Below are 14,933 nucleotides of genomic sequence, written 5' to 3' on the forward strand. Positions count from 1 at the left end.
CGACGATATGGAAGCAGTTAGGTTTGAAGATCTTGTAGTTATTTATTTTTTCTACAAAATTAATTGGACTATTATTAATTGGACAGATTATTATTATTAATTGGACAGGTTATTAAAAATCTGTCCAAAATAAATTCTTAAAAATCATTGAAATGTTAGCCTCTGAGTTTAAGGCTTTAAGTTTGATAATTTAATATATCATGAGGCTGTTCTGTAGAAAACCTTCCAGGGAAAATCAAAGCTCATCAGGACAAACCTTTAGTTAAAGGCATTTCATTAGCATTGCTAATGAAAAGACAATTGGAAGAAACCGTTAAAAACATAAATGCCATAGGAGAGGAACAAATCTTCATGAAACCCCTCTCTTTCAGAAATTTCTACTTTCATATATTTCAGAAATTAAAGAAACCTATGTGAAAAGCTGTTGTGTACCATATAAAATTAAGTATTTGACTCTGATTTTTTTTTCCAGTAGTAGAAGTAAAAATGAAAGAGCTCATCCCTAACAATGACTTTATTCCATTCAATTTACCAAATTTTAAGTCATGAAGATCTGAAGTAATATCAAGTTACTAAGTTAAATGGATGTGAATGATACTAAAAAAAAAAAAAGAAAAAGAAAGAAAAGAAAAAGCAAACAAACATCAGTTAATGAGGAAACTGAACTTTAAGAGTTTATTGTTTGTTTGTTTGTTTGTTTGACTGAAATACCATGATCTCACATATAGGCCATTAATTTTGAAAAAAAAAAAAAAAAATCCTTAAAAGAGTAACAAGGAAAATGAATTAGAAAATGACTAACAATTATCAACAAAATTTCTGCTGATTAATTTTATCTTTAAAATATGTAGACACAATAAATGCAAGAATATGGATCTCCAGAAAATTCTATATTAATAGGAAATTCATAAACTGAAAGGGTTTCATTATGTGTGATGATGTCACCCAAAGGCATGAATGTCCTGAGAGAACTACCAGAAGGCCAGGAAATAGACAATGTTAACCAGTCTGAGTTGCTGTGATCCTGTGATAAATTTACCAAAGAACAATCATTACTTTTGGGTGAACTCTGTTTTATGTCAACATTAGTGGAGTTATTTGTGGCAAGATTAGATGAAGGAACTCTGGAGATTAAACATAAATCTTTGAACAACAGCCTGAAACAGCACAGATAAGGCAGAAAAGTAAATCTTTCTTCCAGTAATTAAAAATCTATAATATTCCCTGCAATTCATTAAAACTGGTAAATGAATTTAATTTAAAACAGTAATTTCAAAATAATTTTCAAGATTGGTTATATAAATATATAAAAAATATATTAAAATGTAAAAATACTTTCAGGTAGTATTCAAAAAGAAATCTTTAGAAAACAGTAAAAAGCGAGAATCACATATATTAAGACAAAATACCAAACAAGAAACAACATTTTTGTGGCAAAAAGAGAACTTTTTAGAGGATCAATTTTGTCTCAAGAAAGTAGTATTCACCTGAAGTAGTATTATTTACATTAACTGTGTAAAAGATAGGATAAAAAATGCATGAAAGAAAAAAGTTTTCCAGCACATAGAAATCATCTAGATCCCACAAGAGCAAAAGGATTACATAAATTCTAACAGAACCCAAGTCAACAAGCTAAATGAACTACACATTGGCAGATGATACAGTCTACAGATGCTGAAGAAAACTTTTGGAAGGACAGAGAGATGATCTTAGCGATGGAGATACACCAGGCCTATTGGACTGTCTCAGCACTGGATTGAGTGACTGGATTTTCCTGTGCATGTTGACAGTTTTGGAATGATTTGTCAGCTATCAGAGAAAAGGATCTAGGCATCATCATGAACAGACTGATGAAATAATTTGCCCAATGCATATCACCAAGTAAAAACAAGAAACAGAAAACAGAGTTACGAACGTGCAGCAAAAGTCTACACTGAAAAGATGAAATAAGTTTATGGTTCAAAATGTCAGGGAGCTGCTGTTCTCCAGATTTGGGACTAGCTGTGAAATGCCAGCTAAGCCGCAGTGTTTTCAGGTGTATACTGAGATAATACCTACTGTTTTACACTATAGCCTCAAGTATATCATCAGTCATTGTAGATTGGAGATTCTTACATGGAACATGGATTGTATGTATGCAACACTCATTTCAGTTTAAAGTCTAAGAAAATAAAAGAGAAGCTGGTGTTCTTGTTTTTCTTGTATCCCTCCCTGGCCCCCATGGGCCATGTTACTTCTCTGTTCTATTAGCTCCTTTCCTTATTATTTATTTGTGATGTTATCTGATGGTATTTTTTTGCACATAAATTCAGCATAGCTCCTTGGGAAACTGTGAAATTCTGATGGTCATTGTAGTCCCTATTTTACAGAATTTTGTTGAGAATAACCTTTTTTGACCAGGCATGACTGAGGGAGAATTAGTGTCAGCACAAGGACAGTGAAGGGATGCTTGCTGTTAACTCTTCATCATTCAGTAGAGATCTCTGTGATACACAGTTGGGCTGTGAAGCTCTGCGCTGTAATAGTATAAATAAGTGGAAAGTAAAGCTTTCACTGGTCAAGCACCATTTATCTCCCTGGTGAATTATGTGTTAGCCTTCCAGAAGCCTGCCTGTGCAAAGCTCTGAGGAGACCTTAACAAAAATTGGTTGTTATTTCTGGGAGACCACATGTTTAAGTCCTGAATATTGGACATTACTGCTGTTCAGTAATTCCTAAGTATGTTATTCTTTATTTAAATCGATGTTTATATGCATACATGTGCATATGTAAGTCCCTTGTAGCAGTAATGCATGGCCTGGCACTGCAAGGATCACAACCAGAAAGTTTGGGAATTGGTAGTTGGTCTGATCTAGTCTGTACTAGAATGGCTTAGAAGACAGTAGGCAGTGGCAAAGGAGGTGGTGAAAAGCAGTGCTCTGTAATTTCTGCCTTTGTATATCTGCATGACACATCTCCCATCAGGTATACATGTAAATCTGTTTCCTTTGCCTGGGCTTCTTACCTTCAAGAGATCACAATGTCCAAATGTCAATAGGCAGCAATGGGAAAGCCTTAGAGTGTACCTGCTATCCTGTCTGTAGCGGAAACGCTTAACCATTACTCAGAGGCATCCTTCTTGTACTTTTAGCTCTAATAGTTATAGCTAAGTTTTTCTTTTTGTTTGTTTGTTTGTTTTTAAACAAGCTCCACACTGATTCCAATCTTATCCTTAACTTAATCTTATTCTTAACTTAATCTTATTCTTAACTTAAAAAAAAAACAACAAAGAAACAAACAAAAAAAAAAACCAACAACCATCCAGTGGCAAAGATTAATGTTGCAATACAGATGCACATGTAGGATCTTTTTCTCTGTGAAGATTTTAAGTAAAGGACATGGTGTTTAACAATTCAATCAAACTTCCTTCCTCAATTCATACCTTTGTGTCACTCCGTACAATTTCAAGAAGCCTTTAAAGTACTTGGTCCAAAAAAATCTCTTTACCAGAGCTTACCCAATTGACAGTATCTTGTATGACTTGTCATGCAACGCAAACATTTCAGCTTAATTTGGGGGAGCTGAAGTAATTAATTTTTAATTTTAAAGAATGTTTGAAAAATATTCGTATCATTCTAGGCATTCACATTTTTACCATATTGTGTGTAGGTAAAGAAGATTCCTAAAATATTAAAAATGTTGTTATAGATTAGTATTTTGGAAATCTGAAGTGTATCCAGTTTCTGGACTATAGATTACTGATTCTCTTCTCAGCATCATTGAAAAAAGCCATTAATGCTAACATGGAATAGCAGCCCTTTTCAGAATGCTAAACCCCCAAACCATCACTTTCCAGTGAGACTGTGGGAAGAATAATTTCCTCAAACACAGTCATTTGCCTGGTAAGAAAAGGGTCAAATCACAAAAAATCAGTGGATACTCTGAATTTAGTACACCACTATAATATGTATCACATCTATCATATTTGGCAATGCCAGACTCCCAAATCTAGTAATTCAATAAATAACTAGACAAGCTGTCAATACAGAAGGTAATTACAGAACATAAAAGGACAGTTAGTTGTCAACAATAGAAAATGGCAAAATAGAGATGTTCTATCTGTGTGCAGCATGGATATCTAGAGCTTATTCAACTTAAGATGAGTTGGACCACATAATATTGAACTGAATTTCTTAAAATTCATGCAAACTGACACAGAAATTTCAAGTTTTCAACTTCACTGGAAAAAAAAGTTTGCTTTCATTACACAGATACATCTTTTTCTCACCAATAAGCCTGAACCCAGTCAGTAATCATTCCTGTCAGATCTGAAGAGTGACAATTGGTAAGGCAAATGGCAGCCAAACTGCTTCACTTAAAGCAATGGTTTAGTCTTTAAGAACCACAGAGAATATGGCTGGAAGAACAGCCCAGAAAATTTGTAAAGCTGCCCAAAGGTTCAAAGTCCATTACTGCATACTAATACTAGTACTAACAATATTTATTTCTGAAATATTGATGGGTATAAATGGAAGAAAATGTTATTAATTTGTGAAGTTCTCAGTTACCTATTTTAGCAGGATTTTTACCACTTTACTTCTACTACCACAGAGTAAGAAATATCCAGATGTATTTCAGATTTCCTTTTCTTGTAGAATTTTCTACACCTCCTCTAACTGCTAATTTTTATGAAGCTATCCTACAAATCAACCTTTTCACTATTGATTTGTGTTTCTTACACATATTTCTGCATGCCTCCCCGAAAACCGTTTAAAAATCAGCACAGTCCAAAGCAATTCAATTCCTGAACTCATCGGTGTTAACTTCTTCTGGAAGGTAAAGATTTAACAGGCAACAACAATGGCAATGTAAGTGAACCTCTTCTTTCCTCATACAACTCTTTCACATGGCACCATGCAGCATGCTGCACATCATGCAATGAGACTGTGACTGCACAGACCCCTTGAGCGTGGGGCTGGATTTGCCTCTGCTAAATGTTGCCATCTGCCAAGCATCCTCTGCTAGCTATCAGTTTTTGTTTGTTTGGTTGGTTGTTTAGTTTGTTGTCGCTGTTGTTGTTTCTCATTTGTTCACCTTTGTTTTGCATTATACTGCCTCTTGTAGACCCTGAGAAGGTTGCTATGGGCACTCAATTTCTTGAAGGGCATGTTCAAAACAAATATATAAAGGCTGTACCTTCTACTTGAGAACATCCTACAACACAGAGTAGAAAAAAGGTTAGCTGAAATCAGGTGGAATTAAAATGCTTTTCATTTTTTTCTTTCTGATTATCTATTTGAATTCTCTGCCTACCAAGCCTCTTGTCAGACAGAATTGCAAGCACCCTTCAGCATGGGCTGTAAGCACAGTATGTATGCACAGTTTTATGCATGTTCAAAATGGGTAATGTCTACTTTTAAAATCCCTGAGTCTTGTCAGTGCTTTTACCTTTTATGAAGGGTGGTCTTGATTTGTTTTTCTAGAAACTGACATTATATTTATTCAAGGCAAAATAGTATGGTACACTGAACTGATCTATAAAAGAAAAAACTATCTATCTGAAAAAAAAAAAATGTTAATATTACAGGATTGTTTGGAAATGAACAAAAACCTCCCCACTCTCATTTCATTATATTGGTATCTTCCATTTGATTTTCTCATACTTCTTTTCTGAAACAGGCATATCTCATTTGCTGGAATCTTACTGTATAATTAAGTCAATATAAACATTATCAACAAGATGACAATATTATTTTGACTTCAATTCAATTGACATCAAAGTCACATATTTCATTTGTCCATAGTCTTATTAATAGTGTCACATTTTGACTTCTGGCCAGCACTGCTCCACTCACAGAATTTAAAGAGCTAACAATCTTGGACTAGGATACAAAGAATAAAACTAAAGCTAATTACCTTGTCAGGAAAACTGCGGCATTAATAACATCCTAACTGTGAATTTTCAATTAAAGCAGACCAAATCATTTGAGATTATTTGCTATGGAAATTTAGTGGTTGTTTAAATGTTTAAAGTTTGAATACCCGATGTGGTTGAATAATTGGCAAAACTGAATTTGCTTTTTTCATTTTCCCCATTTTTATATGATTTTTGATCCAGACAAAAGAGTAGCAATCATCATCAGTGACAGCTGCTTTTTGTACCACTCAGCTGAGAGATCTCTCTGTGAACTGTTGGTTTCATTCTGTCTCTGTGCAACAGCTGGAGACTTTACTTCCTCCCTTCCTCTCTCCCTCCTCCCCTCCCCAACGTCTAGAGGGCACTGCGTGTACAATCTTAAAAAAAAAAAATTGAAATAGGACATGAGTTCTGAGATTTCTTGGTATAAAAATGAAGCAGTTGCTTCAGATGTCCTTTAGACTCACACCAAAAAAAATTAAAATAAAATAAAATAAAATAAATCAACCTTTGATCCTCCATTTTCTCTTCTTCAGACTACAGAAAAAGCTTTCACTTCTTTACTGTGAGGGTGTCAGATCACTGAAACAGATTGCCCATAGAGGTTGTGGAGTCTTATTCTCTGGAGATAATCAAAACGTGCATGGATGCCAACCTGCACGACGTGCTCTAGGTGATCCTGCTCGGCAGGGGGATTTGGACTAGATGAGGTCCCTTCCAACCTTGGCCATTCTGCGATTGTGTGAAAACAAACTACATTCCAATCATTGGGATCATTATCACAGAAGCTGTATTTGTATCTTCTTCATAAACATATCCACATTTCTATTTAGGAACTCAGATGGTGCTTCCTTTTTAGCTGCTCCTGAGTGCATCTTTTCTCTCCAGCTTCCTTAGCCCAATCTTTTTGTAGAATTTGTAGTCTGTTACCTTATCTGGTCTCCTTTATGCTTACACTTTATACTTCACTTCTTACAAATGGCTGCTCCTAAAATCTATTCCCTTGCACATTGTTTTGATCCTATTGTCCCTTGCTGAATCCCTCCAAAAGTTTTGGGTATATCAAATAAAAGTTAAGCTTTTTATTATTGTTTTCAAAACCTACATTTCTCTCCACAGTATTTTCCCTCCCAAAATTCATCCTGCTTTTTATATATACTTCATTTATTCTATCAATGTTCTGAATTTTATAGATAATTGAAAAACAAGAACAAAACCAAAAAACCTTCCAATATATAAAGTATCCTAAACATGACCTTATGACCTTTGAGTATCCCATGCTGTTGTCATCTAAGTGTTCGTACTTGGAGAATTCGTTCTACAATGATGTGTTCTCTTGTAAGCCAACTAGATGTGTAAACATGCAGTGCATATGCATTTGATTTCACTTCTTCCCATGCTTACTTGTTTCTCCTTAGATGATGAATTCCCCTGAGGATGACCTAAAGCTTGTATAGCCTTGAAATTGGTGGTAAATGTGCAGCTTAGTAAAGAACACTGCTGCTGTTAAGAGTGAGCTACAACGTGCCCTTTTTGGGCCTGTATTAGATACGGTTATCTTTCCTCATCTGAAGGGAACATTTATGTTGTTCAGCATCAATTCCAAAGACACTGTTTACTGCGAAAATGTAATAGCTAATGTTTCTAGGTGGTGGATCCAGCAGCTCAGTTTGAGCCTTTATTCTTTACTTTCTCAACACACTCATGAGGGCAGGCACAGAGTCTAACTGAACAGACATATTTAGCATATGGAGCCACCTTGCTGACTTAAGAGCTATTGTGGAGTTCAATGCTCCATGCACTCCAGATTATACAGCATACTTTTAAATTAAGCAAAAATTTTAGAAAGATTGATGTATTTATTGACTTATTGGAGTCTGCCATTTTGGTCAAATATTCTTTGATCTTGGTATTGTTAAAATGTTAAGTAAAAGAATTATTTGATCTCTATGTGACTGTACCTCTAAAACAAATTAACTCCATTACAACACTACCATGATTATTAATAATGTTATCTTTTCAGTAACAGTTTAATTTAAGCTTCATTTAAAATTATGCCTTAAGAGTTCAAGGCAAGCGGCAAAGCCAATAAGGATCACATTAAGCCTCTTGTTTCAATGTGTGAGAAGCGTCATTTGGATTTTTCAAGCCAAGTCTTGGCATTAGCTTGGGGGAACTTGGCTCTGCTCAAAGAAACAGCCTTCTGTCAATGTCAAGAATGATCCTAAAGAGTAAAAACAGTGAACACAGAAGGCTGCACTGAACCTCTGAGTAGAAACAAACAGTGAGCAAAGATTAACATTTATCTGAGCTTTCCATTTGTTTCCCCCATTGCAGACATATTAATATGTATGCCATGACTTCATGTTGCTATGTACTCTAGTAATGGAACAGAATAGTAACAGGGAAAAAAAAGGAAATCCAAGTATATTTTAAATTGAACTCATGTCTCTGTAGAGAAATTAAAGCATCTCTTTTTTGGTATAAATCTTGGAAAATCTCAGCTGCATAAGTCACTCTCAGGCTGCATGTTTACTGTTCAAAAGTTTTTGTCAATTCTGTATGAAATATTTCCTCATCTTCTGATTCTGAAGTTTCAAGTACTATTTAGGTGACAGTGTTAGAGCCTTGACAGAAGTAGGAAAGAACATTTGAGATGTCAGCAAATTTTAAATAGGAAGAAATATGTTCTTGTACATTCATCTGTGACATGGATTTTTGTGAAAAGTGTTTTGTGAATTAGAGAATAAAGCCCTTCTTTTCTCCAGAGGGCACTGGGAACACAGCGTAACTGTCTGAGCATCCTCACATAGCCTCAGCAATGCTGATTTGAACGACTGCTTCAAGAAAGCAGATGGTCATTTCTCCACAGTCTACTCCCTGCTAGTGCTAGTGCTAAATGATGCAAGTTTTTACTGCAGTTTTGTGGTATGGAGATGCAAATACTAGACTTACTTCCAAACACATCCTCATGTAAAAGTAACCCTACTATTGGAGATTAATTCTGGCTGTTGCTTTAAAAATAAATGGCTATAACACCTTGTGTTTCTGAAGTAGCTAAGACAGGGGCGTTATCCTCTAGTTTCTATGAGGGTGTTCCAAAATAACAAATATTTTAAACTATCACTAGTATAAAAGCAAACAAACAAAGAAACACCCATAATTTGGCACTACCATTTAATCATCTATCCTTTAAATGTGAAAAATAACTCATAAAGAAGACAAGAGAATGGAATAAACAGTAACGTGATAGTAACAATTTGTACCCCATAGTCATAAAATAAGAGCTCCCAAGCAGAATTCTATGAAACACTAGTTGCCCACAGAGTACTTGCAGCTAATTCTTGGAAGACTGGCTAGTCATACTCTGCTGGCTTTAGTCCTTGTTTCCAGCTGTTACATCACATGAAAGACAACTAAAAATATATTAAATACTTCTCCATACAAGCAAGTTAAACAGCTTCTGCAGTAATTTTTAATGCACTGAAAGTAGAAGAGGTGTGTGCAAAAGTTACAAATAGACGCAAAAAAAAAAAAAAAGTTTAGAATCTCTCTGAACTGTGGTCTGTGATATGAAAAAAAAAACCAAAAAAAAAAAAAACAAAAAAAAACACTTGACTCTCAAGAGTCATTTTCAGCATTTCAGCATGTTTTGGATATTTTAAGCTGTATCACATGTTGAGGTAGGTTCCTAGTCCAAAACCACAGTTGATCACAGATCTATCCAATATTTTCTGATGCTTTTTGGCCTGTGCTTATGTATCTCATTGAAATCAAAGCCCTCATGCCATGGAAATGGCTTACTGACAGTTACATCAGGTGTTCAGAAAAAGACAGTAAGAGGTGCTTCCTAGATATTAAATGGTCTACGTGGAAATCGAATAGGCTGAAGGAGGGCCACAAAGATGATACGGGGCGTGGAGCATCTTCCCTATGAAGAAAGGCTGAGAGACCTGGGTCTGTTCAGTCTGGAGAAAAGAAGATTGAGGAGGGGATCTTATTAATGTTTATAAATGTTTATAGATGTTTAAAAGTGTGGGAGATAGAGGGATTTGGCCAACTTCTTCTCAGTGGTTTGTGGGGACAGGACAAGGGGTAATGACCACAAAATGGAGCACAGGAAGTTCCACACCAACATGCGAAAGTACTTCTTCACGATGAGGGTGATGGAGACTGGAACATACTGCCCAGGGAGGTTGTGGAGTCTCTTTCTCTGGAGATATTCAAGGCTCATCTGGATGTCTACCTGAGCAGCCTGCTTTGGCAGGGGGGTTAGACCCAATGATCTTTCAAGGTCCCTTCCAACCCCTACAATTCTGTGGTTCTGTGAAGGTACATCCTTATGAGGCTGAAGAGTATAACTTATAAGAAACATGGAAGAGTAAGATGTGCAAATACAAATTAATGAAACCTGCAAACTATGAGTTTGAATGGACCTACAGTGAAGGATAAGAATTAGAATTTATTACAGTTGGGTAACATCTAAATGGCAAACACCCCTGTTTGGGAAAAAGGCATGGAGGGGTAGCGGGGGATGGGATGTCCAAAGCAAATTGCTCTAAACGTTTAGTAGTGAAAATTAAGTTATTTGGCCAGAAACATTTTGTTAAGCAACACTTGAAACAGATTCCAAATTATCATGGGAAATGCATGACAGAATTAGGACAGACAACAGCAACCTTTAGGTTCCTGCCAGCCTATAATGGAAATGGAAGTGGCGAATAAATACAATAGAGCATCTCACCAAAGCATGTACTACATACAGCCAATTGATAGCCTGTATGCTATAATCCAGACATATTCAGGAAGCTCTTGCTGTGAGCCAAACACAGTATACAGTGCACATGATACATTCTCTCAGTAAGATATCAAGCCAGAAGCAGACAAGAAAATATATTAAACTGAAAATAAAGAAAGATTACAGACATGATTACTGATGATTTGCTTAATCAATTGCTATCAATATTTTCAAACAGGTCTGAAAATGGAGTAATCCTGATAGGTATCTTTGAAACACAGATACCTGAATGCATCTCTTACTCTTTAATTCCATGATTTTTTTGCCTGCCTGCTAGAAACAGTAAATTTATATCACATTTGCATAATATAGAAGATGCACCTCAGGCTTTCTTCACATTCCTGATTTTTATTTATACTTTGGCCACAGTGTGACTTTATGTTTCGGTTGTTTTCTTTTTCGCAGTCTTATTGTTCCCTTAATTGGGAGAGTCCTACACATCTGATCGATACAATACTTACAGAGAATTCAGTTTGCAAAATCTATTATACTATGGGAAGCTAGTATTAAGGATGACTCACCTTAGACCAGTCTCCCATTCTCCAGATGTAGCATTTGGAATAGTCCTCACAGTCCTCTGCTTCTTTAGGTCTCGTGGACAGAACACATTTCTTGCGGGGATTTGTACACCTCACAGTCCGATGCCGTACTCCCTTACCACACTTTACAGAGCACTGTTGAAAAAAAGATGTTTTGCAGCTTTCTAAAAAAGGCATAGTTACCCCCTGTTACCTCCTTCTAACGCCCTCTGCCAAGATACCATATCTAATTCAGGACTTCAGTGATTTCCTGATTTCTAATCCTCGATTGCATAGATAGAAAGTTTGTTAAAAGCTAACACATGAACAAAAATTCCTCATCAGAATGATTATATTTGCATTTTCATCTGAAAATATATAATTTGATCAAAAATTATTTCCTTAAGGAAAAAAATAAGCCTTAAAAATTGTATTTGGATAAGAAAACATTTGAAAAGTTTTGATGAAACAAATGCAAAATGTTGCAGTAAAACTGTTATGCAATCATTGTTCAAAGAATTAAGGGAGATATAATGAAAGAGAATCTAAATAATGTTTGTGCGAACAAGACATGAAACAATTTCAAATAAATTTCACTAGTAGCTAACAGATTATTTTAAGAAGAAAAAAGTTAAAATGTAAAAGAAAATGCTGAAAATCTACACAAGAATCCAGACTGAATTCAAATTCTTTGCATATATAGCATGTGACAAGTCTTCAAGTTGCACAGAAGGTCTTAATCTATGTGGTTTTTTTCCCCACTATTCCTATTTACACTGCCAAAAATTATGCCATTTCCTTCTTAAAACATTATCACTGGTTTTGATCATCCCACTGCTTGCAGATCAAAATTATCCTTTGCCAAACTGATTATAACTGCAGGAAGCAGTAATGGCTAACTTCCAATATAACAGTGTTAGTAGGAATTGCCATGGGAAACACCTCACTCTTCAAAATATATTTATTAATTCCAGAAGAAATATACTTACTTATATGTCATATATATTTGTCATATAATAACCAACTAAAAAAAGTGGATTTCTTTCTCACACCTGGAAAGTGTGATAATGGAATAGAATAAATGGAAGTGTATACCATTCTTCCCACAACTAACTTTTGTGTTTTAAACCTCTGTACCAAACCAGAACTGTGGCTATTTGCTCCTCTTATCTCTATCTTAACATATTTCTTTTAACTCTTTGAAAACATTTCCTATGTCATAGCTCTTTCTCACTTGAGGATCAAGTGAGCACAGGAACCCGAACAATGCTCTGTACCCACATTCAGAAGCTGCTGTTTTGAGCCTGATGGCACTCATAGCACAGCTTGTAGTGTGGGAAGCACTTAGAATGGCTGTATTCTTCCAATGGAGGCAGAAGGTCTAAATAAATACTTTCAGCTTGTCCAGATGACAACAATAACAAATCCCCTCTTCCTCTGCAGTCAACTACTTTAAGAAGCTTTTTAGAAGAAAACCAAATGGACACACATATTAAAATATCTTAAGATAATAAAGCTTTTTGAATGGTAACTACATTCAACAGCAACGCTTCAGAATACAATGGATCCAAAATTGTGTTATTTACAGGTCCTATATTTACAGGTTCACTGTTTTTGCTGTTCTTAGGAAAAGAGGTAAGAAGAGAGAGGAATGGAAGGAAATGTCCTTTTTGCAAACAACTGCCTTCATAGCCTCTCTGCATTTCAACAGCAGCAACCTTCTTAATAACATCTCTTGGTACAACAGTACCTCACAGATGCTCACACTCTGAACCCAAGTTCTGGTAGCTGATAAGTGACTGCCTTAAATCCATTTGCCCCTAGTTACCTGCTACCAAGCTCAGGATGTACTTGATTATATGTGCTTGAAAAATGTCCAAATGAAACTGTTTCAGGACATTAACTAGGTAAAATGTAGTGGTTCTACATGGTTTGTTTTCCTAGTCCCTGATCCTTTTGCCGAGTCATTGCACGAGGAACCTGAAAATCATTAGGCTGAACTAAGCCGCTTGCCGGTGAAAAAAATCTCATTCTCAGAACACAGTAAGGCATAAATAATCATTGTGGATTATTTATACGAATAAATGCAGCACCTCAGACCAGACTCCTGCCTCCCACACAGTCATGCAGTCCTGGCCCTCACAGCGCTGTGCAGAAGCAGGCTTTGGCCCAAGGCAATCCCTCTCCCTTGCTCTGATCAGGGTCCCATTTCTTAGCTGCTGTGTGCAGGCTACTTGTCTGTTCTGGGTCCCTTTTCCACATGTCCTTGAACATGGAGTCCATTCAGTCATCATCCATCTACAAAGAAATACAGGCAATACAGTAAGGAGAAATCAGGAAGGAAGAAGTCCTATTAGGTCATCTGTTCTCTTGCTTAGCACTACTTGGTTACCCAAAACATACCTACAAATTTTCTCTTTCCTTTTAAGTTAACTGTCTGTAACTGTGTTAACAGACTGATTACTAATCTAGCATAATTTACATTTAAATAATATGTTAATCTTCATATAATTTAATTCCCAGCCCATTGTTTCTATGTTTTTAGAGTACTCACTTGTCATTATAATTCCAATTAGAAAAGTTCCATAATACAATCACACACATTTCAAATATGATGGATCAGACAGTATTTTTTTTTTAATTATTTTCTCTCTATCTATATGACTACCTATTTGTCAAATGCATATGCCCTTCAATTAAGGTCCCATAAGTTTCAATACAGAATCACTCCTGTGTGAAAAGCTGGTTGCTCTGGAAGAAGTACAGAAGCTCGGTTTTCTTCGTGTTCTTTAGGATCAGGCCTAACTCAGGTTACATAGTTTAAATTACAGCAACAGGGAAGGTTGATGCAGCTTGGCATAGCCTGCATACCTGGAAAGTAATCACTCTGGAATATAATTTTCCCCAAATGTTCTGTAGCTCCAGACTATGGCCACATGCCCTTAAAAATCAAAAAGTTCTGCCATTAATGCAGCACACAAGTATACCCCAGGAGACTAGATTTGCAAGGGAGTCTTCGGTAAACCAAAGTTCTACAAATCTGTTCCAACCATCTGTCAGACAATTATTGTAAGAAAACGAAACATTGAACTAAGTTTTTATTATTATTATTATTATTAGCAGTCCAGAGACTCAATTTACAAATCATAGCCTGTCAAGATAATGCAATAGACTTTAAGATATTTCTTCGATTGCCAGAAACAAACAAGTTATGCAACCATATGTCCTAGCTCAGTTTCTGTTGAAAGCTAACAATATTTGTTTTGTAAGAATCCTGAATACCATGGTAAAATCTGGATCATGATATCTTTCTACCTGTCTCAGCACAGCAATTAATAACACCTACAATTTTTCATTTAATAAGCTGGAAAAAGTACAGAATATTAAAAATACATATTTGACAATGCCTTAGAAAAAGATCAGACTATTTCATTTCTACCTATTCAGTATACAATGTTATTAATATAATAAAATATGAAATTGGTCAATTATGCATATAATCAAATATAAATCTGTCCACTGTGTAATGTCTGTGGAAATCCAAACATCAGTAGTTCAGTCTTGCTTAAAATGTGTAAGTTGCATTTCATCTATTTTAGTATTTCATCCTATCCAAAAAAGCTATGTCTGCTGGTTCATTTTGCATTACTTTCTTTAATAATATATGTACTATATTTACTTTGCATTGTCTTCAAAAATTCCACCTACCTCTCCTCCAGAT

General features: G+C 35.6%; 1 protein-coding gene across 1 annotated transcript in view; it reads right to left on the bottom strand.

Moving 5' to 3' along the window:
• ADAMTS19 (ADAM metallopeptidase with thrombospondin type 1 motif 19) overlaps positions 1–14,933 on the bottom strand; it is a gene marked incomplete at its 5' end in the record, with an annotated part of 160,394 nt that overhangs the window by 12,099 nt on the left and 133,362 nt on the right. Inside the window, 2 exons of the mRNA XM_082784065.1 lie at positions 11,216–11,368; positions 13,306–13,510. Of these exons, the coding sequence (XP_082640191.1) occupies positions 11,216–11,368; positions 13,306–13,510 (358 nt within the window). The remainder of the gene's footprint in view (positions 1–11,215; positions 11,369–13,305; positions 13,511–14,933) is intronic.

Source organism: Aythya marila (genome assembly GCF_965140915.1).
Source record: "Aythya marila genome assembly, chromosome: Z".
NCBI classification, from domain to species: Eukaryota; Metazoa; Chordata; class Aves; order Anseriformes; family Anatidae; genus Aythya; species Aythya marila.